The sequence below is a fragment of the Anopheles cruzii genome, chromosome 3 (assembly GCF_943734635.1).
Source record: "Anopheles cruzii chromosome 3, idAnoCruzAS_RS32_06, whole genome shotgun sequence".
Classification (NCBI taxonomy): domain Eukaryota; kingdom Metazoa; phylum Arthropoda; class Insecta; order Diptera; family Culicidae; genus Anopheles; species Anopheles cruzii.
In genome coordinates, this window is record NC_069145.1 from 60,978,475 (window position 1) to 61,003,882 (window position 25,408).

Consider the following 25,408-nt stretch of genomic DNA (forward strand, 5'->3'; position numbering starts at 1 on the left):
ACCACCAACCGAAAAGCATTCAGGATGGATGGATGGATCATTTGTATTTCCGCTGAACTTTGGCCTGTTCCGGAGGCCTTCGGCTTTTCTTTCTATTTTAAAGATTTCTACTTCGTCGTCGGCAGTTTCGTCGACGAGTTTCAGTTTCGCCGATCTCTCGCTACTGAATCAGAGGAAAAAATGCCCCATAATCCCGGCCTGAGCCGGCCTAGCTCCCGGGGAAGAAAATGACCCATAACTAATGCCTTCATAATGCAATTTGGCTCAGGGGGTTAGCGGAATTCGTCTGCTTTGCTGAAGACTTTTTAATACGAACAAATAAAGTTCAAAACGGTAAACGGCCAAAGGCATTTACGGTTCACGTTTGCTTACTATTTTTGCAACAAATGCTTTAAGTAACAACCGGTTCGGGAAATTATCTAGCTTTCCGAAAAAATATCTATTTAACTAGACAAATAAAACCCAGAACCTTCGACTACTTCCACACAAGGTTATAACGTGCTTTCTTCCGTCCTGCCGTACAGCATCAACCCCTCCAACGACTTCTCCTGGGCCACCAACAACCGAGTCCTACTCTGACCTCATCGGTAACCGGAACGATTCGTTCGGTGGACTTCACAACCATCACCACGGTCAGCATAACTCGAATCCCTATTCCGGGCACGGGGTTGATAAAAGTAAGTATGTGTAAAGTGTATCATCATTAGAGGAAGAACTTCGGGACCGGGGCCGGTTATCCCCGAGCAACCCGTGCCCCCTGTTACATCCCCACACAAGGGTAGGTGCTTCAACGCATAACTCTCAAGGGACGCCTCTTTAGGGGAGCAAATAATTGAATTAAATTATCCCTTGTGGGTACAAGTACCCACAAGGGATTGAAAATTTGAGACCTCATCATATTCAACCGCTTTTTGGCTGTGGTTTGCGCCACAAACCATATAAATATCAAATCGTTGCAGATCCTCAGTTGAATGAAATTGGTCAGTCGCAACAAAAGTCGTACGATACAAAAATCATCTATTGGCCACCGGATACCAATCGGAACAATCAAGGTAAAATCACTTAGCCTAACGACGAATGACAAGATTCTGAGTCCTTGTTTCATGAGTGTTTAACCATCTTTCGTTGCATAAAAAGATCCTTTCGTGATATTTTTTCTCTACTGATTTTTTTCCAATGCGCAATTTCCATTATTTATTATTCCATTGCGCATCCTATTGAAAGCGTTCGTCAAGTTGTGCAATCATTTTTTTTTTTTTTTATTTCATTCCAACTGTGAAGTGGGTGAAATTTAAAAACAAATCTTACATGTATTTTGTGCCAGTGCTGAATGAAACTTCTACCGATTGTTATTTGCCTCCCACAGGTGCCGCCATTAGAATCTGCAATATTCTGTCCATTGTTGTTAGCACATGTACGCTGGTTGTAGCGAAAATTAGCCTACAGTAATTAGCAGCAACCTTGCTCGCCCCACGTTAAGCGTTACTATAGCGGTGTGTATCATGTAAATTATGTATGGGAATCACAAGACGTACTGAAAGCCACAAACGCGACGTTGAAGATTGGATAAACATCCGGAGCAGAGCCTCAAATGCATGTTTCGTCAACGAGATGAAGAAGAAGAATCCGTGCAAAATACCGCACTAACACGTGGGCACACGGTAACAGCAACAAAAGAAACTATTTCAACATGTATAACTGAATGCAGGGTTTATAAACATATATACTAATTGACAAATATATATACATATATACATATACACACAAGAATATATACTAATTATACATTAAACCAATGGCAGGCGAAACTGAAGTCATATACACACAGCATACATGTATAGCCAACAGCAAAAAGATAGCACAACCGAACAATTTAAAAACTAGCGTGAAGTGTATAACAACTCGCCACTTCGTTTATAGCAAATCTAAAGTGTCAACTGCACCGTAAGTAGTGAAAATGTACGCAAACTCCAGCAATCTCCAGAACGTGGAAGCTATTGATGTAACACTGACCACACAACTTCCACTCACATAACGTATACCGACGAAATAAGAGCTGCAAATTCGATTTTACTATGAAATCTCCAAGTGTTCCTAACATAGCATTTCCTCGAGGCCAGCGGGGACGACGTGCGACTAGACCATTCGAACCTAGTTTTTGTGAGAAGATGGCACTACACTCACTTTACGTTTAAGGTGTACATGTAACGTAGCGCGCTACTCGGCTTGCATAAGAGGTGATGAAGGTACTGCAGCAGTACACCCTTAATTAAAGATTTACCTATTAAACCAAACCATTCCAACCAAAAACCAAACTAATATATTCTATCACACGCAAGCTTACATATCAGAGCCATCGAAGCATTGTAGAATATGGTTCAGGACCTATACTCTCTAAGACTCCATTTATGACTGTAAACTTTTTACGTTGGATCCCATTAGGGCACCAGTGATTGCCCGTTTCTGTGAGCCAGGCTCAAGAATACTAATTTGACTCGATAAGGGGTGCCATTAAAATTGGAAAAAACTCGTTTTAAGCATGCTCAGCCTCAGCAATCGGTGAGAAAATTCAAAAGTTCCTCCCCACGATGGCCAATTCGTCAGACAATCGGTACTTTTTTTGTTGAACCAACTTTTAAATTTTTCATTCGCTTTACCCCTAGTCACATTCCCTATTCGTGGCGAAGTCCGACGGAGCTGCATCGTACGAATTATTGCACATCAGCCTACGCTTCCCATTTTTTGGGTGCATTCGTAGTCATTCCATTCGAGGGACATAATTGGATTTCTTTTGCAACTAGCCCAACGATTGTCGACCACAATTTTGCCAACGCCATTTCTTCGCGCAAGGAAAAACGTGAACGGAAATGCCACGCGATGCTCACCAGGATTTCGGGCCACCGATTTTCTCTTCTCCCTAAATCATTTGGCGTTCAAGCAACGAGAAACTTTTTCATTTTCCACGCTGACAATTTTCGATATCGGCCAAGGAATTGTCATGTTTAAAGTGTAATTTAGTAGTGGCTTCAAGAAATTATTCTTGTTCTGGCTCCGATTTTCGAATGTTTCATTTCTCTTCATAATCGTTTTTCAGAAACAGAAATGTATATTAAACTTATAGAAATTGCAAGACAAGGAACACATGTTTAAATACTTTGTTGAGTTTGGTAATATGATGTTGAAACTAACGAGCTAAAAGGAAGTACATGCTTCCTTAAGTTCTACAAAAAAAAAACAAACAAAAACGACCCCAAGTAGAGGTTAAATTTAAAAAAATTATACCGGATAAGAAACAATGTTATCAAACTTGTGCCAAAATGCCACACGCATAAGTTGTAGTTGAAATTTAAGCACTCCGTAAGGAATGTTGATGTTTTGCCATAATTTTTTGTTCGCTTTATTAGATTGTAAGAAACATGAAGTTTAGAGACTGTTTAGTCCAACAAGCATAACTTTTACCGAAAAACTTTTCGTTCCTTATAAAACAGAAGCTGAACAAACTTGTTAACACAGGCGAGGAAAAGACATTCTAGTGACAGCGACTTCCGTTCGAAGCTCAACTCGAACTAGGGCTAATGGATGGATGCAAATGAGCAATCCTACTAAATGAGTACTTTAGATAACAAAACGCATATTAAACGGAATGCAAAATGCACCGATGAGAACTATCGTTTTTTGGGAGACTTATGATTTACCTCAGCTGGTGCATCGAATTCATTGCTCTATTTACCACTTCCTGGATGAAGCGAGAATAAATAAGAAAACAATGTATCTATGTGCGTTAAAACGCGGTGGCTAAGTGTTCCAGTAAAGAATTTTAAGACATAATATGCGGAATGTAAAAAAACTATTGTAATTGAATCAATTAGTCACGATGGAGGCTTGTTCTTGCAGCGTGGTGAAATGTAAGGAAATTGCTATCAAAGAACCACACAAATAGAAATAAAACCAAATAAAAGCTTTGAGTAAAAAACTGGCATCTCGAATTCTTCTTCCAGTGAATTGCTATGCATCCGAACTAAAGTATGTTGAAGTATCGTTTTTCCTATTATATTTACATCCGAAATGAATAAATAAATTTAATTTAAAGATTAATTTCAGAATTTATCACGTTAACAGAGAACTAGAATTGTTGTTTAAAAATATTAAAGAAAACTTTACGATTCTACCGTAATTACGTTGCGCTTTACTGAGGCCGCGTTTAAACGTAGGATGCTCTACGAATTTGAACCGAAGGAAAACTTTCGCTCATCCCTTCCCCCGGTCAGGTGTTCTAAAGCCACGAACCATGAATTCTTCAAATCCAACTGTGTACCGGAAGCACGATGATCGGTGAAGCATGTTTGCTTTCGTCTTTGCCATTGTAGTACCATCATCATCTTGGTGCGTCAGAAACCCAAAAACCCCGTGTGGTTTTTTTCCGGTAAAGCTTGGTTTATTATTTCTGCTCAACGTGTACAGAGCAGAAATAGAAAGCAGAAAAAAGGTAGGAAACACGACGAAGATAAAATGCTTGAAATACACTTCAACTGGCGGGCGGCACTCGAAATGGCTCCACAATCGAAGGTAATACGACAGGCTGGCGAAAGGATAAGATGCCGGCAGAAAAATGGATCATCACACTTCAGCAGACCAAGATAAGGCTAGAACGGAGACGTTGCAAGTGGATAGAACTACGCTCTCCTGCAAAGATGGTTGAACTCACTCATAAGGATGCCTTCCTCACGGTACACAACATAATTCTGTTATTAGTCTTGTCGAAGGCACCATTTTCATTTGGTTGATTATACAGGTGGCCCCTTACGTTCTTCTTTTACCAACGCGACGTTGCTGATTTCCCGATTCCTAGTGCTTAACGAGAGCATCTTAGTGGTTGGGTTGTTTGGATAAGCTTTCTAACTTACTGCTTATGTCCATTCGAGAAAGATGGGAGCCCATACAACTATTGCATAAGCCCTATGTCAATAGGGACACAAAGCTGACACCAAACGAAAAACAGGACTAGCAGAACTTTTGCCAACAATTTCAAAAGATGGGAGTTCTAATCCCTTGTACTGAAAATTGCATTTTTAGACTAACAATTTTATGCACACAATTTTATACATTTTATACACACAGATGAATTGTTACACTTTTTTTCTACTCACTGAAAAAACAAGTAACAATTTAAATGTACACGATCACACATTGAATTCAATCCCAACAGAAACACATGACTTCCCGTGCTCTTGCCTGCAAACTCATCACCAAGAGCAGCTTAACTTTATTCGAAATGGCATTATCTAATGGAGCATGTCAGGAATACCTCTGGAAAAGCTTCTTTCTCGCAAATTGATTGGAAAAGTGCTGCTGTGTCACATTTGCTTTTGCACACACGAAAATGGGTAAGGAATCGTATCGATCGGGGAAAAGTGTCTCCATAGAGTAATGCAAATCTGTTGATAATGACAAAATATGAATAAAGACGCTTCATCAAGTAACTAGCATTAATGGAAAAACCCGATATTTTTTTGTTTAAAAATTTGATCGAAAAATATATTATATTGTACTCCAAATAATAAAAAAAGTAATGGAAAGAAGAAGTGAGAAACGTCGCACGTATATGTTTAACACGATGTTCGTGACCATCAACTCAACCGTTCACCGTCACCTATCGTCAGCACCGCTTTCCAAGGATCCTTTTCACAGCTTCCATGGTTTTGGCGGCCCTATGCCTCGTGAACGCCATGGAGAACGTTTGGTGCAAAGAGAGAAATGCAAGCCATAGACCGCAAACAAACATCCTCCATCCACATGCTCTCAAAACACTTTACTAGCGGAAGCCAACGTTATTTTGGTTTAATGTTCTAACCCCAAAACTATTTACCATTTCCCCGAGCCGGCCCTCGTCAGTTTCTTGCGCGCTGTGAACAACCGGAAATGCAGCTCGTGTTGCTACAGAGGCGACAGTCGAGTGGCAAGCGAGCAGCATGTTTGCTGTTACCTTCGAACAACAAATCCCCCTTGATTTTCCAACGATGGCGATGTGTTAAGCATTCAATATTAATACGCAAATTCCGTTCAATATGAGAGAAACGAGATTCAAGAGAAACAATCACACTTATTCTACTCTGACGGTTTTCTGGTTATTTACGGGAAACTTATGCCCGATTCATAGTGGTAAATCACGTGCCGTGCGAGACTGCTAAGAACCGAATTGTGCGTGAAATACGTCGACTTTAAGGCTTGGCTAACAATTTTTTTACCCACACAACAACACTAACGGATGAAAATATTTTAACAACAAAAAACAGCATGCAATGTTGCCGCCTACACTCATACGGGCGCTCATGCGAAGACGGACAAACACGGCACCAAAGCATTGTTTCGCATCACTGCCCCGTGTGTTGCATCTGCCTCAGTGTTTAACGATCGCACATTTGGCTCAGCAGTGATGTGCAGAAAAAAGGGCGACTGACGAAGGAAAAAACTGCCGAACGCCAAACTGATTACTAACCGAAAGCGTTCCGGAAGGATTCAGTAAAATCAGCCGAAAACGTGGAAAGCGTAGAACGGCCGCCCGTCCGTTGAATGCCAGACGAACAACGCAACAACGGATGGGGGATGTGTGAAAGTTGGAAATAAAATTTAATTGCCCCAAAATGCAACAGGACGGAAAAATGGCCAACGCATTCAACGCAACGTCAACAGTTGCTCATCTGCAAACAGCACAGCCAGGACAAAAGCCGTGCCGAACGCTGGGGCTGTTTTACTGGTTTTGTCGTAGGCTAGGTCGGAATGAGAAAAACCATACCCACAACAAGATGTCCACTTCGTCGGTGGGGAGGACAACATGAAATGACCATTGTTAACAGCCACGCCAAATGAGATGCCACTAACCATGGGCATGGGCTGAGTGCGATCAGTACAGTGCGATGCGTGAATAAAGCACCAATTTTATTTGCACTTTTAATCCACTCACTTAGAGAGTCGGACAAAGGAATCGAGCAGATCGATAGATTATTGAAGCGTCGTGCATATACTAAACAAACTGTGATTGTAGAATAAAAGTTTTGCAATCGTATTTAGCAACTAGTAACGATGTTTATCGAGTTTGCACAGCAAGAGAAGCTCTTTAAGATACATGTGTCGCAAACACTCCCTCATACCTTGCAACGCAATTTTCTCCACATGCGCCAACGTGTGCGGGGATGCGTGAAGCGTAATGTTTTTATCGAAAATAATTGTTTTGTAATTTTCAATTTTCCATCCTGCATCTTTTCGCTATCGCCCTCGATATGCATCGAGGCATCCTATTATTCTTTCCCGTCAAACCTGAACGGTTTCAGTGCGAACAATTGGGGGGAACTCCATCATCGCTCCTCTGTTTGGTTTTCGGTTGTTTGTAACTAGTCTCAGGTGTATCGGTTGCTACTCGTCGAGGATACACGGCGAAGAAAACAAGAATAAAACAAACTTTACATCTGTTGTCCGTTCCATACAATATTTCTCAAAATGGCAAGCAGAAAGAACTTCCTATTCACAGGTTGATGGCATAAATCTTGTTAAAATAATATGCTTTTAATTTACCGGATCCCGGAAAACGCTTTTCCCGGCTCCGGTCATTATCGTTATGAAACAAGTTCAAGTGATCATCACTCGACGTCAGCGGGAAACTTCCATGGACTTGCTGCCCAAACGCACTGGTCCGCACTGGGAAGGTAATAAAATTTACACTGAATAAATAAAACATTTCGCAAGCCGGTGTCACGGCTTTTGCGATGTCCTGCTTTCTGCTGCCGACGATTCTTTGCTCCATTTTTTTATATCCACAAGGTCTGCTGGAACCTAAGGTGTAGACAAACCCAGTGGTATAGCAAATGGTGCGAAAATTTAAATGAATAATGAATGAAGTGAACGGAACTCTGCTCAACACAGCGACAACCTAAGTCCGGTGAAGCCGAAAAAAACAATATCATAATACTGTCGTCTGGAGGGTTCCTATGCATTTGAAGATTCTGATTGAAGCGACGATCATTGCCGCACATGATCCACTTCGTAGAATACATCTAAAAACATCGTAGCTCCAATCGTATTCATATGAAGAACATATTTTAAACCGTACTCGAATTAATAATTTTGGTCTTTTACTTCATTGTATTTTGAGCAAATTCTTGATTATATAGTTCTTCTTATTATAAAATCGTAAAACTACTCCACAGAGTATCGAGAGGATGCCCTCAAGCAAAATGCTGTATGGGAACTAACATTTAAACCACATCTAGTCCAGACATTTCGAATGCAATCCGATCATCAAACTATTTGGTTTCCTTTAAACATTACCTTGCGATTCACCAGGAGCCTCAGCAGCGCAAACTCTTCCAAATTGAAATTCCAAATTGAGTAGTGACATTTTATAATAACTTAAAAACTATTTGGACACAAGCAAACTCTTTTCACATAAGTGAAGGTAATGAATGCAATTTCCAAGAATTAGCGATGAAGATATTAGTACTCAAAACAATTCGTTAACTTATAACGATGATGGATATTTTTGGGAACGTATGCTGATAATTGTTATAAAATCAAAATTCTTTCATCAAATATTTTTTTTTTTTACTTTTCTTACGTTTCTGGTAACTTCATTACGATAGATTTTGCACAACATAACGCTCGCTGGTTCGTTTGTAGAAAATTATGCTTCACTGTGCTGTAGCGTTTGATACAGAGTGCTGGGTTATTAGGAAGTCCTACGATTTACCAATCGGTATGTAAATTTTTTCCAGGAAACGATTCAGTATTTTCTTGTGCCTACACCAAATGCCTACTTGGAAAGCATTAAATTTGCATACCTTTTGCAACCTAGTTTTGCAGATGAGTCTAGGAAATATGGTGCCAATAATACAAGTCCCCCATTAGGCACGTGCCGCACTCAATCAATCGGAAAAACGCGTTCCGATTTTCCTCAAGCACCTATCCAATGAAATTAACCAGAACGAAACGATTCGATCCCGGAAACGATGGTATGGCTTACCATACTTTCTCGAAAGGAGTAATTAGATTTTGGGCGTAGTTATAGATTTTTTTTCGAGATTTGAAAAGAACCATTGCATTTTTAGTCATGTACCGAACTTTCGCATCTTAATGCATCTGAAACCATTTTATAATAAGGTGCACTTTTAAAAAATACAAACAAAAATTTATGAAATCAAGTTACATTTGACCATTATTAAAACTTTTGCTCTTATAATGGCAAACAATGGCTAATAAGAGAATAAAGAGTACGCAAAAAAAACGAAAAAAAAAACTAACCTGTTGTTCGACCTTCCAGTAATCAAAATTGGCCTACGAGGTCGCATTCCGGTGTCTCGCTCAAGGCAAAAATTCGTTTCATGACATTCAGCATCTCTGTTCTCAGCACTGAATGAACGAATTATGCGCAATTCACCGATTTCGCTCAAAACGTTAATTGTTATCAACGCCAACATCGCATTTTATCAGAACATGTTTTGTGTGAGGCAACCGTTCGAAATGCCGACCTTCAAAAGTGGTTGTCATCGTCAGGCAACTGAAAAAGGCTCCTCAACGACAGATACGGTTCATTTGAGTTGGATAAACAGTAAAATGTCCTTTCGCATTTTTTCACAATACACCATGCCAAATTGTACTACAGTTAATTCGAATTCGAATTTAATTTGAAGTTGAATATTTGTTCTGGGTCAGTTCGGCTTTGGAAAAATGTTTAACAATACTTTTCATACTTCACGCAATAGTAATGGTATTTAAGATCATTTCCAGCCATCGACCACAAAGAAGCAAGAATCTTCTTGCAAAGAATACGCCACAAGCCAAACAAGAAGAGATTTCTATTTTTAATGGGTTTTGGATAAACGCTATCAGAGGCATTTTCTTAATTTCATAAATTATCCTTCAGAGAGGCACTGATCTTTAGCGTGCACTAAAGAATCGATAAACGAAGTGCGCCCAACACTGCCATTGATTTTCATAAATATTACCTCAACGGAACCAATGATTATTGACATCATAAACCATTATCAAATCTTCGAATGGCAGGAATAATACAATTATTCGATAATTATTCGATCCTGTGAATGAATGTTCCCTCTCCTTCTTCCTCCTTCTTCCCTCTCGTTTGATCAGATGATAATTTTCTGGTTTTTGCCCTTCTTCATATTCTAATGCCCTTGCCCTTCTTCTAATTACTCCAAGATTTCAATAACAAACTGCTAAACAGCCATAATTGCAGACCATCCCAGGGTATCAGGATATTGCTACATCATTGCAACGGTGCAAAACCAATACAAAAGGGTCTTGGTAAGGCACGTGACGATGCAGTTTGGAAGATTTGCAAATGAGCAAATAATTGGATGCTGCTCGACTGTAGCTCCGCTGCTCGACTAGCGCACAATAAAGAAAACAGGTAAGCCAATAATGTTGAAACATGATCTTCAATCGGTGGCATGGTAGTGAAGCTGCATTTATATCTTCTTATTTATACTCTTTATTGCATGAGTGTGATAGGTTTTGACGAAAATACACACCAAACGAATTTAATCTACTTTAGGATATAGTTATGACCACGCACCAGTATCGGGATGGCCCATTGTGGCACTGAAGTGAAACAAGTGCACCATAATTGCATTTGTCGCCTTCGGCAACGTCATGGCTCGCCGGGGTTTGGTGGCGATTCCGAAAGAGCGTAGCTCCTGCGAGGTGTTGTGGCAATCGCCATTGCCGGCGGAATTTTCTTTTCACAAATGCAACACACAAACACTTCGAGTGCCATTTCCATACCGTGTGAGCGTTGATACGACATGGAGTAGAAGCCCGAGTTGCCACATTACGCAACCACAAAATGGGTGAAATATGCGTCGATGGAGCAACTACAAAACCTGACATCGATTACTCTCGCCGGCCGGTAAGGGAACCAGGACCGGGTTCACAGTTTGCTGTGTACCGTTGGACAATGCCCAACCCTCCATATTTACGGCTCTAGTTCCAATCGAAATCGTCCTAAAAACACGAGCCCAACTCTTGTATGACACAATGTTTAACATGTTTGCACCGACTTGAAACGCGATTGTTGACTGTGGTATTTGATCAGATTACGAACGACGGAAACACGAGGTTGGCCGGTTAAATAGCATACCAGTGAATGTGCAGAAAATATGCTTCTATTTTACATTCAACTTATGGCATGACGTGAAAGAATGAGGTTGGTAATTTGGGTCCTAATAATAAGTAATATGATTTTTAATGACGATGTTTGTAATGTGATTCAATAAGATTTGTCAAAGTTGTCTGCTATCAATAAAATTCAGTAACCATATCAGCCGTTAAATATCGTTTAGAAATAGCTTTGATCGGTTGATTTAGCACATTTTGTTTGCTTGAAAATTACTAAATAATCAGATTCATTCTCACACAGTCTAACCATGACCTGTACCCAACACTGTAGAAAGGCAGAACTTAGAGAAACCGAACCTTATCGGGAAGTCTGGGATATGACGAGAAGTCCAGCAAGTGGAGCATTACAATTCAACAACCCCTCATCATTGTAACTGATGAAGAATTGGGTTCCCAAACAAAAATTGCACAAAGCGTCATCTAACGATATTTGACAGCGTGTACTTGGCCCAATTCGACTATCAGACACCGAGACTCCGCGGGACTCCGCGGGCGGCGCCTTTCAATGTGGCTTATATAAAATCAGGCGGACCGACTTCCCTCTCTAATCAGTCATGGGTCGAACCACATGTACTACACTCCTCTATGTGCTGCTATCCTTCACGGGCACTACGATGATAGCAAGTGTGCTTCTTGCCACCGATCCAACCCATGACGCAGCCTACCAGAACGACGGCGAGCGTATTGTTGGTGGCATTCCAGTGGACATTCGCGATTTCCCGTACCAGGTCTCGCTTCGTCGCGGAAGACACTTTTGCGGTGGATCTATCGTTGACCACCGGTGGATACTTACTGCCGCACACTGCACCAGGTAAGAGGATCCTCGCCGATGGTTTTGTCCCGATGGCAAGACACTATACTTCCACTCCATCATGGCTCCCACAGGTCGGGCAACGTTCACAACCTGTGGATTCGTGTGGGCTCGACTCACGTTAACGAAGGGGGTCAGCTTTTTCCCATCGACCGCATCGTGCATCATCCCAGGCAAATCTCGTGGAGTGACTACGACTTCGCGCTACTCCTGCTAGATCAGCCGCTCAATTTTAGTGACACCGTCGATTCCCTTGCACCGGACGACGGCAGTCGACGAGCAACTTCCGGATGGAACGCTGTGTAAGGTTTCCGGATGGGGAAGTACGCACAATCCGGACGAGTCGGCCCTGATCCTACGGGCGGCCACCGTTCCACTGGCCAACCACCGGAAGTGTAGCGAGGTGTACAAGGACATTGGCCCCGTGACGGACAGTATGATCTGTGCCGGGTACACCGAGGGTGGAAAGGATTCATGCCAAGGCGATTCCGGGGGGCCACTGGTTTGCGACGGTCAGCTGACCGGAGTTGTTTCGTGGAGCAGAGGCTGCGCCGAGCCAGGTTTTCCGGGAGTGTACGCTAAGGTCTCGGAGGCGGCGGAATGGATCGAGCAAACGGTTCGCGAACAAACGGCTGTCGGTCGGTAGGTAGGAGCTGTTTTTAATCTAGGATTTATCGTGGAAAACTTTTCCACATGCTTCACCGTGTTATCCAGGGATTACGTTTAACCCGTGAGCGATGAATTACGCATTCGTAGGAAGTGTTGCATGTGTCGGAATGTTCACATGTTTACAAGGACAGGTTTTATCTCACGAAAACTGTCCTTCGCATGCTCGCCGTTTACTGAGTTTTCGCAGCACGAAGAATTTAATCATATGGACGGACCTTACTGAAAAAACTGTGTTAAGGGCCGTTTACACGTTGCGATATATCGCTGCAATGCCTTGTATGAAACCAATTGCAACGATATATCGCTACGTGTAGACAGCAAAAAAGGAACAAATTGCTTGTATACGACCAGATTGGCAGATCAAAAAAATTGAATGCGCTGAGCATCAATTTCGGTCCAATCTCCATACATGTGTGCGTGTGCTGACGGTGGATAGACATGTGTGCGTGTGTTGATGGTGGTTTGGCATGCTGTTTTGAATGTTTTTAAAGCAAAAGTTTAACGTGAGAATAATGGCTTCGCTTTAAAAGCCATTTCCTCGACCACCGTGACCGATTAGTACTCTTGGTACGTTCTATTTTTTGCTTTGTAACCGAAACGCACAATCCAAAGGCAGACAAGCACAGTGTTTCTTCCATGGCTGTTTCCATGACACTGAGATCTGCGATTGCAAATCGCAACGGTACATCGTGGCGTGTAGACGCTCCACCTTGGCTGCGATATATCACTGCGATTAATCGATACAAGGCATTGCAGCGATATATCGCAACGTGTAAACGGCCCTTTACGAATTATATTTTCCAATCGTTTACAATATGTTTGCCATAAAGCATATCGATGTTGTTAGTCGTTTTGCTACAAAAACTACATGTATGTTTTCAACAAGCGCGTTTATGAAACTAATAGTTTATTCTTCGTTCTGTTTCTCAAACATTGCGACGAAATCCTCATCCGTTGCTTGTATGTACCGTGGCAAAATGGAATCAACGAAGCCCTCGATCCTGTCCTCACTTATGGTTGGATCAAAAAGCTCGCCGAAACAGTAGTCCTCGTTTGGTGTTTGATACGAGGAAGCGCATTGCCTTCGATGCTGTATGTTACTCAGAGCTATCGTAGCATCGAAGCTCTCGCGGTAACTTGGCCCATTCTCTAGCGACTCTCGAGAGATTGTCTTGTCCGCGACGATGTCATTTTGTAGATCATCGATCGCTTCACCGTGGTCGCGTGAAACCGGTCCTGGTTTCTGGTCAAGTTTCTTCCACTCTATACCGAGATTGTTGAAGAGTTCACTGGGAAAATCACTCAATCCCTGTGGAAACATTAACAAACCATCAATCACAATTTCAAAAGATGATGTAAAAAAGTACTTCACCTTCGATCGATTGCAAGCGGAATCTTCAGAGCAGCTAGTAGGGATTTCAAGGAATTGGTCAGTAGCAGTAAGACCATGTTTTAAGGAGTTTTTGCTCCCATCACTAGGCATCGATAGGCACTGGCTTATCACGAAAACACCATTATGCTGTAACACCGACGACTGTTCTTCAGTAATGGCCACAGACGGGGAACTGATAGATTTGCTCTTCTGCATTTCTGAAGCCTCTTTCATTTGCTCTTCTGCATCCGATATATTCGTAGAAGGATTTTCGGAAACTTGTGTGGATCGACAAACATTCGCGCGAACCTGCTGATTGCACACCTCTCGGACAATCGCCACCGTCTCGATGCAAGCCTGGTACTCGTTGGTAAATTTCAATAGCTCTACGTACTGATAGATCAACCATTCCATAGCACGTTCATCCGTCCGCCTTTGCTGTCTGTGCAAACGAGTGCGGAATGTTTATCGCGAACACGCTCGGCTTTTAATGTAAGGCCGTACAGAGCTACTTACTCTACTGCCGCACGAACAACCTCTTCCATTTCGGTCCTAATCTGGGTCCTCTCGTCTTCCAGGCGGCGATTCACTTCCCGCTCAACGTGCACCCTGTAATGAGCTGCAATGTCGCACAACAACTTCTTGGCCTGCGCTCGTACCTTCCGGCAAACAAACCGTGCCCATAAAGCCCTGGTCTCGGCATATGATCGGTGTATGTCGCCTTTTTCTTCCGCGAGGCGGCTCCGCAGCGCTTCCTCCGTTTCCTGGGCTAACCGCTCGTAGCGCTGGCGTTCCTCATCCCGTGCTATGGCTATTTTCTGTTTACATTCAAAAAGCAGGAAGTCTACATCGTCCGCGCCCACGGCTGCTGAAGCCACTTCTTCCAAGCGGTGGCGCCAGTAGCCCTCGATTCGTTTCGAAACATGTCCACCAATATTTAGGATATGTTCGTGGATTTGACCTCGCACTTGCTCAGCATCATGCTCAACCGCGGCAGGCGCAACTGGAGCGTCCTCGGTGACTACCACACATTCCGCGGGGACAGCCGCTCGTTGATTGGGTTCGAGTGTGGCCAGTATGACGTCAGCCAAGTCGTCGCCCATCTCACTTCGCATTTCCGAAAGCGTAGGAGCCGTGCCGGTTTGCAAGAAAAATGTCCGACGACACAGCTTCGATGGTCGAGCCGCGGCCATTATGATTTTGAAACAGTCTGCTAGCTTAGAATCAATTTCAATCCGGTAGAAATTGTTCTACACAAAACTGGGCTCAAGAATATCAATGAAAATACGACAGTTGTCACACAGGCTCTGATATATTGTTCACAGCCAACTATAAATTTAACGCAGTGGGGAAGTTTTTCAATTTCCGTTCTGATCATTTCCTCCGCGGCTGTGTAGAGGAAATATTATATCTGACCCACAGACCAAAGTTCTCTATTATTAAGTTGTCTGAATAACGGCCAATATTGTTTTTTTAGTAGAGAACCGCCTTTCCGATTCACAAATAGTTTACTTCTTTCAAAACCCGCTCGGACTAAGACTCACTACCGATGCAGTCTAGGCTATGGAAGCACATTGCTCCCATGTCCAAGTCCTACCAAAGCTCAAGTTCGAAAGTATCATGCGCCTCCTTACGCTATACCGTATAGAATTTCATTGCTTTTCTTGCTACGATAGAGACCACAAAACAGTTAGTGAAAGTTTGATCTTTGCCACCAGCCGGAAACGATACACCAGCCAGAGCGTCGGCGTCTACCCCGTGTGAAGTCGGGGCGACCTGTCCACAGCCCGATATTGAATGCCATATTTTAAATTAATATCCCCAAGCATGTGTTGTTGTTTAATAAGAAATCACTTATTATGCATGCACATAAAGTTATATGATTTCCCGTCACCTCCACTGTGGACTTCTTCGACTAAGCACACCAGCACACATCCGCCCACTGGATATTGGATGTGAGGTTTCGACCCGAGTCGGTGCGCTTCTTGAAGCAATCAAACGCTACCCTTTTCAATGTGTTCCTTTTGCAACTTCGTTATCAATGACGATGCTGATGATGTCGAAACTCTAATATACTACCGTGTTTCATTATGCTCGGTGCGGTAGCGAAATTTGACAACCAAGGCGTCCGTTGACCATGCTTGGCCAATTTAGCTAGCCGATGATTATGATATGATGTTGTTTCATCTTGTATCGTTGCATTTGCCGGCCAAGATCAACACCGCTGGCTGAGACTACCGAAGCCGCCGAGTGTCGGTGAGAGTTCCGAGAGTTTCCACCGCTGCTTGGCTCAGAAATCGTTGTCATCCTCGTCCACTTTCTCGCATGGTTCTGAACTATATAAGCCTCCTTTCCGGTAATTGAGCTACACATGGGTAGTATAATAACACCCATTGCTTGTTCGTCCTGGCCCGATGGACCGACTTGGTGCGTGAAACCAGAAACATTGTAGCCGGATAGGGAGATTGATACCCAAACACTAAAGCGGTACTGGTACGCTGGCAAGCATCGAAGAGGTACGTAGAAAATGAGAACAACGGCATCGACGGCATGAAATTTGCATTCTAATAGATGACGCTCATGGCAGACAGATGGTGTGCCCTTCTGATGTGCTCAGAAATCGCCGAGAACGGGGTAGATATTCTAAGATCATATGCTATCATTCCTTGCCGTTTGCCGATACACACGCACAACCAAACCCTGAGTGAGCCCCGTAGCTTCTGAAAATGTTGAATATGAAACATTAAAGTTCGGCTGATGTCTACAGTGAATCATCAATAATGGCATCGTAAGGAATATGCTGGTGTTGAAAATGAAAACAAAAACCGCGCATATGCTGAGGCTGAGAAGAAAGAGGCTTCTCCAAAGTTCTCAGTAGTGAAAACTGAAACTTGAAGAAAACTGCATCGGAATCGCACCAAATGCTTATCGGGACTTGTGTTTGGAAGATCGCAATGCTTTAAGTGGTTTTAAAAATTCCAAAATGGCAATTTTAACTTTACAAAAAAAAAGCGTCCAAGGACTCTAAAAACGGACTTTCTGATGGGACAGAAAGGTGAGGTGTTTCACAAGCCCCTAAAACCTAATGAAAACGTTAATTCAGATCGCTACTGACATCAAATTATCAATTTGAACTATGCATTGATCGAAAAACGACCATTAAGCCCTTTTTCTATAATAAATATTTTCCCTTTCCCTATATAAAATTTTCTTTCCCTATAAAAATGGAGGCGCCTGGTTGCCGGTAGCTTCAGGGACCAGGCGCCCCGAAAAACAATACTGATTCAGGATACTATCAAATCACTTGGATGGCAGCTGCTATTCCTCCCCGCGTTATTCACCAGACTTGGTTCTTTCCGAATATCATTCTTTTTCATCGATGTGACAAGTATTGGCTGAGCAGCCCTTCGTTTTTCTACGAGGAAGTCGAAATGGGATGACTAATTAGTTTACTTAAAAAGTCGAAGAATTCTGGCCCATGGCACATACTTTGAATAAAATAGAAAATCGCATAAAAATTTTTATTAACATTTTTTGTGTGTTAAAAACAGTCCGGTTCTCTACTCTTAGACCTAGTACTTTTTTTCTTGGTATGCTATTTTGATGTGAGGATACCATAGTACTTGAAAATTTTAAACTAAATTTCGGTAAGTTCACAATGTTATCCAAGCGCTAGTTATGCTAGTTATGACGAGAATAAAGAGTTATAAAGTTTGTACGAACATTTATAACTGGCAAATCAAACCATAGACGTTCCCACAGGGAGTCTCTATCTGGAAGACCCAAACATTTCACAGTGTACCGTTTGACAGCAAAACCGCGGCCTGGAAATGTCTTCACAATTATCCGCTGAAATTTATTATTATTATTATTATCGGATGTGAGCGATAAGTGATAACATGATGTAAAGAATTATTCTCAGTCCCGTGCGAATTAATTGACTCACGTAATTCATTTGTTATTTTTATCAAGGAGCATACTCAGGAAATTACCTAACCCGGCCGGCGAAAGGAATAAGGATCCCATTTTGAGCGTTCTGAAACGATTCCTCAACAAAATGAAGCCAAACCTGCAGCTGCTAGAGATTTCGTCCGGTGTTGGATTGCATTCATCGTACTTTGCACCGCACTTTCCCAACATTACCTTTCAAACGAGCGAATACGACACGACGCTGTTCGGAAGCATCCAAGCGTACCAAAAGGACGCCGGCTCGGTCAACGTGCTGCCTCCAATCTTCATCGATATCTCCGCACCTTTAGCTGATTGGGAGAATGATGCCAATATCGAACAATCTTCCTCGACCGCGCGCTTCGATTACATGCTCAACATCAACATGTTGCACATCTCACCATTGGAATGTGCGATAGGATTGTTCAAAAATGCTGGACTACTGCTGAAACCTGACGGGCTGCTCATAACGTACGGACCGTATGCCGTGGATGGAGTTCTTGTGCCGGAGAGCAATGTTCGCTTCGACAAATCACTGCAAGAGCGCGACGATCGATGGGGCATACGTGACACGAGCGTTCTGAAAAAGTTGGCTGATCGTAACGGTATCACGCTGGAGGAAATGATCGACCTTCCGGCGAACAACAAATGTTTGATTTGGAAAAAACGGACATAAATTTATTGAACATAAATGTTTGACCACCTTCTCCCCTAAACGCCATACAGATAATCTTTTGCACATCACCAACGGTTATAGGAAGAATCGTCGCCGACTTTCCATCTGGTGCCGCTTGTTGGTAATCATCCACTCGTAGTCGCCACACTTGTTGTCGAAAAGTCCCACCTGAAGAGAGCGCAGCTTCAGCGTGAACCGGGGTCCCAATTCGCGTAGTTTAACGCGTTTGCCGTTCTTGTCGAAATCGTACAGATGGTGACGGAAAAAGATGTAGTCGCGCTGGTTGTGAAAAGTCACCGCACGACGACCGCGGAATTCCGGCTCGTAGTGGAACAGCGAACCCAGCATGCGACCGATCGTTAGACCGAGTCGAGTGGTGAAATTATTCAGAATCACCTCCGGCCGGTGCGTAGTGATGTTTTTCACTTTGCGCCTCAGCTCTTTCAAGGATTTAAAGTTGCTGATCTTAAAGTGTGCTGTAGGGCCCTCGGGAAGGTGGATCACCAGCAAGCCTTCCGGCTTTTTGTTGCACTCGTTCACCACCACAACGTCGGTGTACTCTTCGCGGATCGCGCTTTGACACACCTTCTTCAGCCTGGCGTTGTGGCGCTGGAAGGTTCCCGAATTCGGTATCATGCGTTTCAGCAGAGACGCAAACTGGCGCGTCTTCGTGTGAGGTGTCGCGTTGTACGTTATTAGCACTTTCGGTGCGTAGCTTTTCTGATAATACTCGCAGAACTCGTCGTTTTCCAAATCGTTCATCACCTCCTGCTGATCTTCTTCCTCCAGGTTGGCTACCGTGGTTTGATCCTTTTCGCGCAAGGATTCAATAGTGTGAGCCGGTTCCGATGGTTTACCCTCCAGCTTGCGGGTCTTCTTGGACGCTTTCTCTTCCTTTTTCTTCAAGCCCTGCATGCGCTTGAAGCGCTTGTGGCGAATCTCTTTATTCTTTACGAAATTCGCCGGATTGATTACTGGATAGGTAACCTCTTCTTCATCTTCCTGATCGTCCGTTAGTCCCCGCTTTCGGCGACGGGCCAGCGCTTCTTCCGCGCGCTCGGCTGTTTCACGAGCCGCCCGCTCGTCCAGGTAGTCTTGCATCTTTTTGCGCCGCGCAGCTTTCGTGGCGCGCTCGACCTGCGGTTTTTGCGCGACTGCCTTTGAATGTGAAGGCTTCGCTTCCATCTCCGAATCACTGTCGCTATCGTTACTGCTGGACATTTTTGTTGTATTTAATAACGAGCGTTAATCACGATTCAGTTTCTAACTCGCCGTGCACGCGACCACGTTTTGTTTTGGAATGAATCCTAGCCGCTGACAGTTTGCTTGACAGCCGCTTCTATTGTTTCACGCTCTAAAAAACACGACTCGTTCTAAAACGGTGAAGTGGATGACAATGTGGTTTATCGTTAAAAAATTATGCTTCCATTCCAAGATACATAACTTTCCTGTAATATGCATATTAAAAATGCTAAAGAATGTATTCTATCTCTTGAACTTCCCCATATCCGTTGAACAGTTGTGTTTATCTCCTTTATAACCGGTAGCTTTTTCACCGCCAGTGGTCCATTTTTTTTGCCACGGCAAACGTCAACGAGCCGAGTCGAAAAGGGTTCGGATCTCTGTCACTTTCGGTCGCTCCTTCGATCCGCCATGTTTTTTCCTAGCCTGCTGTTGCAGTAGTCGTGTCATCGCTGCCGTGTTTCGTGTCCGAGCGCTGGTGGGAGCAATATTTTTCCGATTAAACTAATGAATTGGGCGTACATTTGGTGACCCAAAAACTGTGTATCGTAGTGCGGTGATCCGTTCTCGGAGTGGTGATTGAACGCGGAACGAAGGCACCAAACGGGGATACAATTGGTTCGCGACGGTGACGACGAGCCAGAAGGGCAGCAACTAATTGCTCATCCTAAATCTTCACATAAAGTGGACATCAAGCGGGGCATAAAGTGGTGATTTATGCTCTTCGGCCAGCACCGGGGAATGCATTTGGTGAAACATTGTTCACTTCCTGCAAACCCCTCCTTTCCACTACAATAACAGGGGCAATTTGTCTCTGGAGGCCATCGCCGCAAAACGAGTGCAAGAATTACGTGTTTCCTTGGCTTTTTGTGTGATCCGAAAAGTGCGTACGCCTCCGGAGTGAAGTGTACCGTGGAGCGGAGCAGCGGAGAAAGCGAACCGAATTGACAAGTGTCAGGTGGCGGAGGCGTAGCATCGCAACAAAACAACACAACGCTAGCTGTTGGCGAACGGTTGTGAAGACGGGTCAAAGGTTTGCACAATGAATCGTAGCGACGGGCTGGTGCGACGAGTGAAGTCGCGCGACACTGAATCGAACGGGGGATCCTCTTCGGCGGCCAATAATGCCGACCAGGAGGAGAACCGACTGGACAAGGAGGACGATATTGAAGACTGCGATTCCAAGGAAACGCGGCTCACTTTGATGGAAGAAGTGCTGCTGCTGGGACTGAAGGACAAGGAGGTAAGCAGGTTCACGTTACAACACACACAGTAACACAAATGCGTGTCGTGGCCTTTGCTGCAATGCGTGAGATTGACCATCAACCGGAGATTTGCCAAGTAGGCTCACGGTGAGAGCAAGCGAGAACGCAGTTTAAGATCATGAGGTCAACCGCTAGTTTGTATTTGATGTGCATCTTTCGGCCACACGACCACCGCTCACCGTAAAAGCAAGGTGGCCATTGTCAACGAATGATGCATTTTACATTTTGGTCAACCAAATCGTGGTAATCGGCGCCACGATATGTTCATTAAATTAGTAGCAATTCAATAAGCATTACAGTTGCGAAATTGTCATTCAGCAGCAAAGCAGCAGTGTCATGAAGGTGGGCTCCCATCAGAAAATGTTAGTCCCCGCTAACTGGGGTTCTGCTTTCCCGTGATGACAATTTTTTCATTACGCAGGACAATATCTTATCGTCTGAGTTGCTAAAGTTGCCGTTTATTTGAAGGTTAAACACAAACAGCCACTCTAGCGACGAAGGGCTTATCGGTCGGCAGTGCCCGGGCTCATTCGGAATGGGACCGAGCAACGTTCGCGATGAATCACTCTTGCCGGGAAAACATGAAAACGTGTCTTTTTGCACGAAAAAATTACACAATTCTAAAGTTCAATTCTAGAGCTTGATAGAGTGTACAATGCCTGCTGTGTCTGGTACCTGGTCCGAAACGTGCCTCTTTTTAAACTGCTTGTCTGTGTTTGCTTTATTTGGGGCTGATTTGATGGAGAGAGCATATCGCCTCTTGACGTAGACAGAAAACCGCATTTGTGTAAACATACCCAACCGTGCAGGGTTGCCGTAGGTATCGTCTGCACATGTTGTTTTAACGATCGTAAATTGAGGCTTTTTTTATTCTAGTGGCGTATAAGATAACTTAATAGCACGAATTCTACGACTGTCCGCAGGGTTACACATCGTTCTGGAACGACTGCATATCGAGCGGTTTGCGAGGATGTATTCTTATCGAGCTCGGCTTACGCGGCCGCATCGAACTGGAGCGGGCCGGCATGCGACGGAAAGGATTATGTACGAGGAAAATTATACTCAAATCCGACACACCCACCGGTGACGTACTGCTCGATGAGGCCTTAAAACATATTAAGGAAACGTGTCCACCGGAAACCATTCAAAGCTGGATTGAATATCTGAGTGGTAAGTAACTGCGGATGAGACTTGACAATGGAAAAGTACAGCATTTGGGGTTGAAGATCACTTTCTAGTTGTAAAGAAGAACGTTTTCGGTGGCGTGCGCAAGCCATTCAAACGTACGAACGAAAGTCTTGTAAGGGAACGGTATTAAGCCGTAAAGCAGTATTATGATGAGAGTCTTCTCCTTTCACGCAGGCGAAACATGGAACCCGCTAAAGATACGCTATCAGCTGAAGAATGTACGTGAACGGCTGGCGAAGAATTTGGTCGAAAAAGGCGTACTGACGACAGAGAAGCAGAACTTCCTGCTCTTCGATATGACGACACATCCACTCACCGATAACGTTATCAAATGCCGGCTAGTGAAGAAGGTAAGCCACCCCACCATCTGGTGTAGCATTTTATCATCAGACTAACGAATTTCCTTTGCTTTTTTGGTGCCTCTTTCCGTCGGCATAGATCCAGGACGCGGTTCTGACCAAGTGGGTGAACGATCCGCAGCGTATCGGAAAGCGGATGCTAGCGCTGATTCTGCTGGCACACGCCAGCGACGTACTGGAGAATGCCTTTGCCCCACTGAACGACGACGACTACGAGCTAGCAATGCGACGGGTGCGCGAGCTACTAGATTTGGATTTCGAAGCAGAGTCTGCAAAATCTAATGCGAACGAAGTGATTTGGGCCGTCTTTGCGGCGTTTACTAAGTAAGCATAGTGCGCAAACCGGCTCCTCTAACGCAATAAGCAGCGCCCACGCTAGTGGTCAAACAGAAGAACAGAGCTTTACATCGATCAAGTGACGGAAGGCGGGCCGGATGTTGTGTAAAGCTGAGAATAGCAGCCTGTGGCAGGGAGCGGGCACTGACCATCTGTTTTTTGTTGCATTCCTTCTTTGCATTCTCTCTATCTCTCTCTTGATTGACGTCTCTGCAATGCCGTTGCGCCATCGAGCGGCCCATCGAGAAACGATGACCTCCTTTGGGCAGTACGGCCATGCCGGACATTCACGGTGATCTTGAAGTGTGAAGAAGAATGGAATGCTAGAATTGTGATGATATTTAGTGCTTAGCGTACATCCCGATCATGTGTTTGTGGTAATTGAATGCCGATAGAGGAAATCCCGGTCTCAGCAGCTCGTGAGCATCCCGCTTTTGGAACACTAACTTGTCACCGTTCCGTGGTGCGTGGCAAAGCATACACAATCGATCCGACGCATCTTCGCGAACAACGAAGGCAGGAGCACCTGCAAAAGCCTGCAATCGCTGTCCCCGATCGCAACAAAGGCACTATGTGTTCTCATCTTGTGGGTGCTTGTCGCTGATAGTTCATCTATTCCATACTGGACAATATTGGGTTAGCTAGCCAGCGTAGAAAATAGGTCGAAAGGTACGGAGTCAGTACAGCGAGAAAGAAGGTGCAAGAGGAAATCAAATTTCATTCTTCGCTCTGTTTCATCTCTTATCGTTCTCATGCTGAGTTTTGGTGACAATTTGTCTCCTGTTCCAATTATTAGGTAATGCTAGAACGGCGCGATACTGGCCGTTCACTAATATCTGCTTCTACTTAGCCTGTAATGGTTTGCTAGTTTGAAGTAGTTTTATTTTAATCTATTGATCACGGTCAAGCCGAAAGTGTTGCCTAAACGTGATTATGGTGTGCAAGTCAGGTGTGGAGCAGTTAAGACATCGTGATTTCAATAATTTGGCACGACAAACTCCCCCGGGTAGCGATATACTAGCAGCGTAAAGGAAAACCATGGTCTCTACAGTTCCGTTCTAATGCCTTGTTTGGTTACATAGATTTTTTCCTAGCAAAACTTCCGACAAGCAGTACCACTAAGGCAAACTCTAGGGAAAGTGAAGTAAAACGATTTTTACATTTCGATAGATAAAGAATTTTACAAGTATCAAAGTACCAATAGAGCGTTAAAAGCATAGCTATTCCTTTAAAATTACCGTCCTCCCCCGAAGGAGACGAGGAGACCAGCATCGAAACAACCACTGTCTCGAACCTTTCGTTCGAAAGATGCTACCAAAACAAAACCAAGGACTGGATGCATAAGACTAGAGTCGCGGGTTAAGGACCTCCCCTACCGGATTCTGTTCCCTTACATCGCAGCGGAGCGTGCCCGTGTCTCGCACCGTTAACATTTGTTACTAATATAAGCAGAAATTGAGCAACAACAAAACAATACGATACATTCTTCACCATCGCGTTTAAGGATACCCCTTTTTGTTAAAAGATTAGTGATGCGTTAACTTTTGTTTCGGTTCATGCTTCTATTTTTGTTTTCTACAACTTAGACTTAGTAGTAAACCATTACTATTAGGAAAATCTGTCATGGGTGGGTGGATTCGGCACCTGAACCGGTCAGGGGAAACAAATCAAATCGGATACCCACATAATGGATAAACTAAAGTCGTTTGATTAATGAAATTGTGCCGGAATCAAGCGAAAAAATGTACATAAAGCGCACCAGGTAAAACGAAGGGATGAAGTGTAGCCGGAACGACGAATCCATTGTTAAAACAAAACTAAGTGCAACAAAATATGTAAAGAAATAAAAAAGTATAAATCGGTTAAAAACTTTAACGTTATGTGTCGTCGGCCTCATTATTACGCTTTTCGACCGTGCGTGTATATTGTAAGGTCCATCATTCCTTTTTTGTTCCGGAAAATTCAAACAATGTTAATGCCCGTTTGTTATCAGGATGCACTGGTTTGAAACTTTTTCACTGGGGATTTGTTTTTGTTATGACATTTTGAAGGTACGTAGAAAAACCATCGGGCGAACGAAATTTCGCCCGCGAAGGTTCTGTTCGCCCCGTTCTGTCCAATTTCGCACTGAATGCCTTTGTATGAGTGGAGCGAATATTTTTGCATTTGTAGTGCCGGTGGACAGCGCAGACCGAAACGGAATCTCGTCGTATTTTGTGCCGAACGAAAAGTGTCAGATCGCCAAACGCATTCCTGTGCCGTGTGCATTTTCATTCGTTCCTGTTTCACGGTTCTGTGGTAGAGCGTTTGTGGGGTACCGGGTTGACGGTGGCCAACTTTCGCCAGAATCATCCT

At 43.7% G+C, this 25,408-nt stretch overlaps 6 protein-coding genes across 6 annotated transcripts in view; 4 read left to right on the forward strand and 2 right to left on the reverse strand.

The window, feature by feature from the left end:
- LOC128272535 (lachesin-like) overlaps positions 1–1,449 on the forward strand; it is a 51,836-nt gene extending 50,387 nt beyond the window's left edge. Inside the window, 3 exon segments of the mRNA XM_053010360.1 lie at positions 525–694; positions 968–1,052; positions 1,367–1,449. Of these exon segments, the coding sequence (XP_052866320.1) occupies positions 525–694; positions 968–1,052; positions 1,367–1,449 (338 nt within the window).
- Positions 1,450–11,801: 10,352 nt separating this feature from the next.
- Positions 11,802–12,644, forward strand: LOC128270726 (trypsin-1-like). Its single transcript, XM_053008140.1, is given in 3 exon segments — positions 11,802–11,998; positions 12,073–12,256; positions 12,258–12,644. Coding segments are annotated over 3 exon segments (768 nt in total).
- Positions 12,645–13,574: 930 nt separating this feature from the next.
- Positions 13,575–15,232, reverse strand: LOC128270727 (uncharacterized). Its single transcript, XM_053008141.1, has 3 exons — positions 14,556–15,232; positions 14,349–14,481; positions 13,575–13,976 (listed from the first exon to the last, which is right to left on the reverse strand). Exons 1-3 carry the CDS (start codon positions 15,230–15,232, stop codon positions 13,575–13,577), a joined length of 1,212 nt encoding a protein of 403 aa, XP_052864101.1.
- Positions 15,233–17,841: 2,609 nt separating this feature from the next.
- LOC128271980 (UPF0585 protein CG18661) lies at positions 17,842–18,690 on the forward strand. The gene is made up of 2 exons (XM_053009681.1): positions 17,842–17,943; positions 18,012–18,690. The coding sequence occupies exons 1-2, from the start codon at positions 17,939–17,941 to the stop codon at positions 18,661–18,663; spliced, it is 657 nt and encodes a 218-aa protein (XP_052865641.1). The 5' UTR covers positions 17,842–17,938; the 3' UTR covers positions 18,664–18,690.
- On the reverse strand, positions 18,659–19,948 carry LOC128271979 (probable ribosome production factor 1). Its single transcript, XM_053009680.1, has one exon. The coding sequence runs from the start codon at positions 19,882–19,884 to the stop codon at positions 18,739–18,741; it is 1,146 nt and encodes a 381-aa protein (XP_052865640.1). The 5' UTR covers positions 19,885–19,948; the 3' UTR covers positions 18,659–18,738.
- Positions 19,949–20,369: 421 nt separating this feature from the next.
- LOC128271609 (Golgi phosphoprotein 3 homolog sauron) lies at positions 20,370–24,906 on the forward strand. Its single transcript, XM_053009200.1, has 4 exons — positions 20,370–21,148; positions 22,094–22,340; positions 22,533–22,708; positions 22,797–24,906. Exons 1-4 carry the CDS (start codon positions 20,948–20,950, stop codon positions 23,043–23,045), a joined length of 873 nt encoding a protein of 290 aa, XP_052865160.1. The 5' UTR covers positions 20,370–20,947; the 3' UTR covers positions 23,046–24,906.
- The last annotated feature ends 502 nt before the right edge of the window (positions 24,907–25,408 follow it).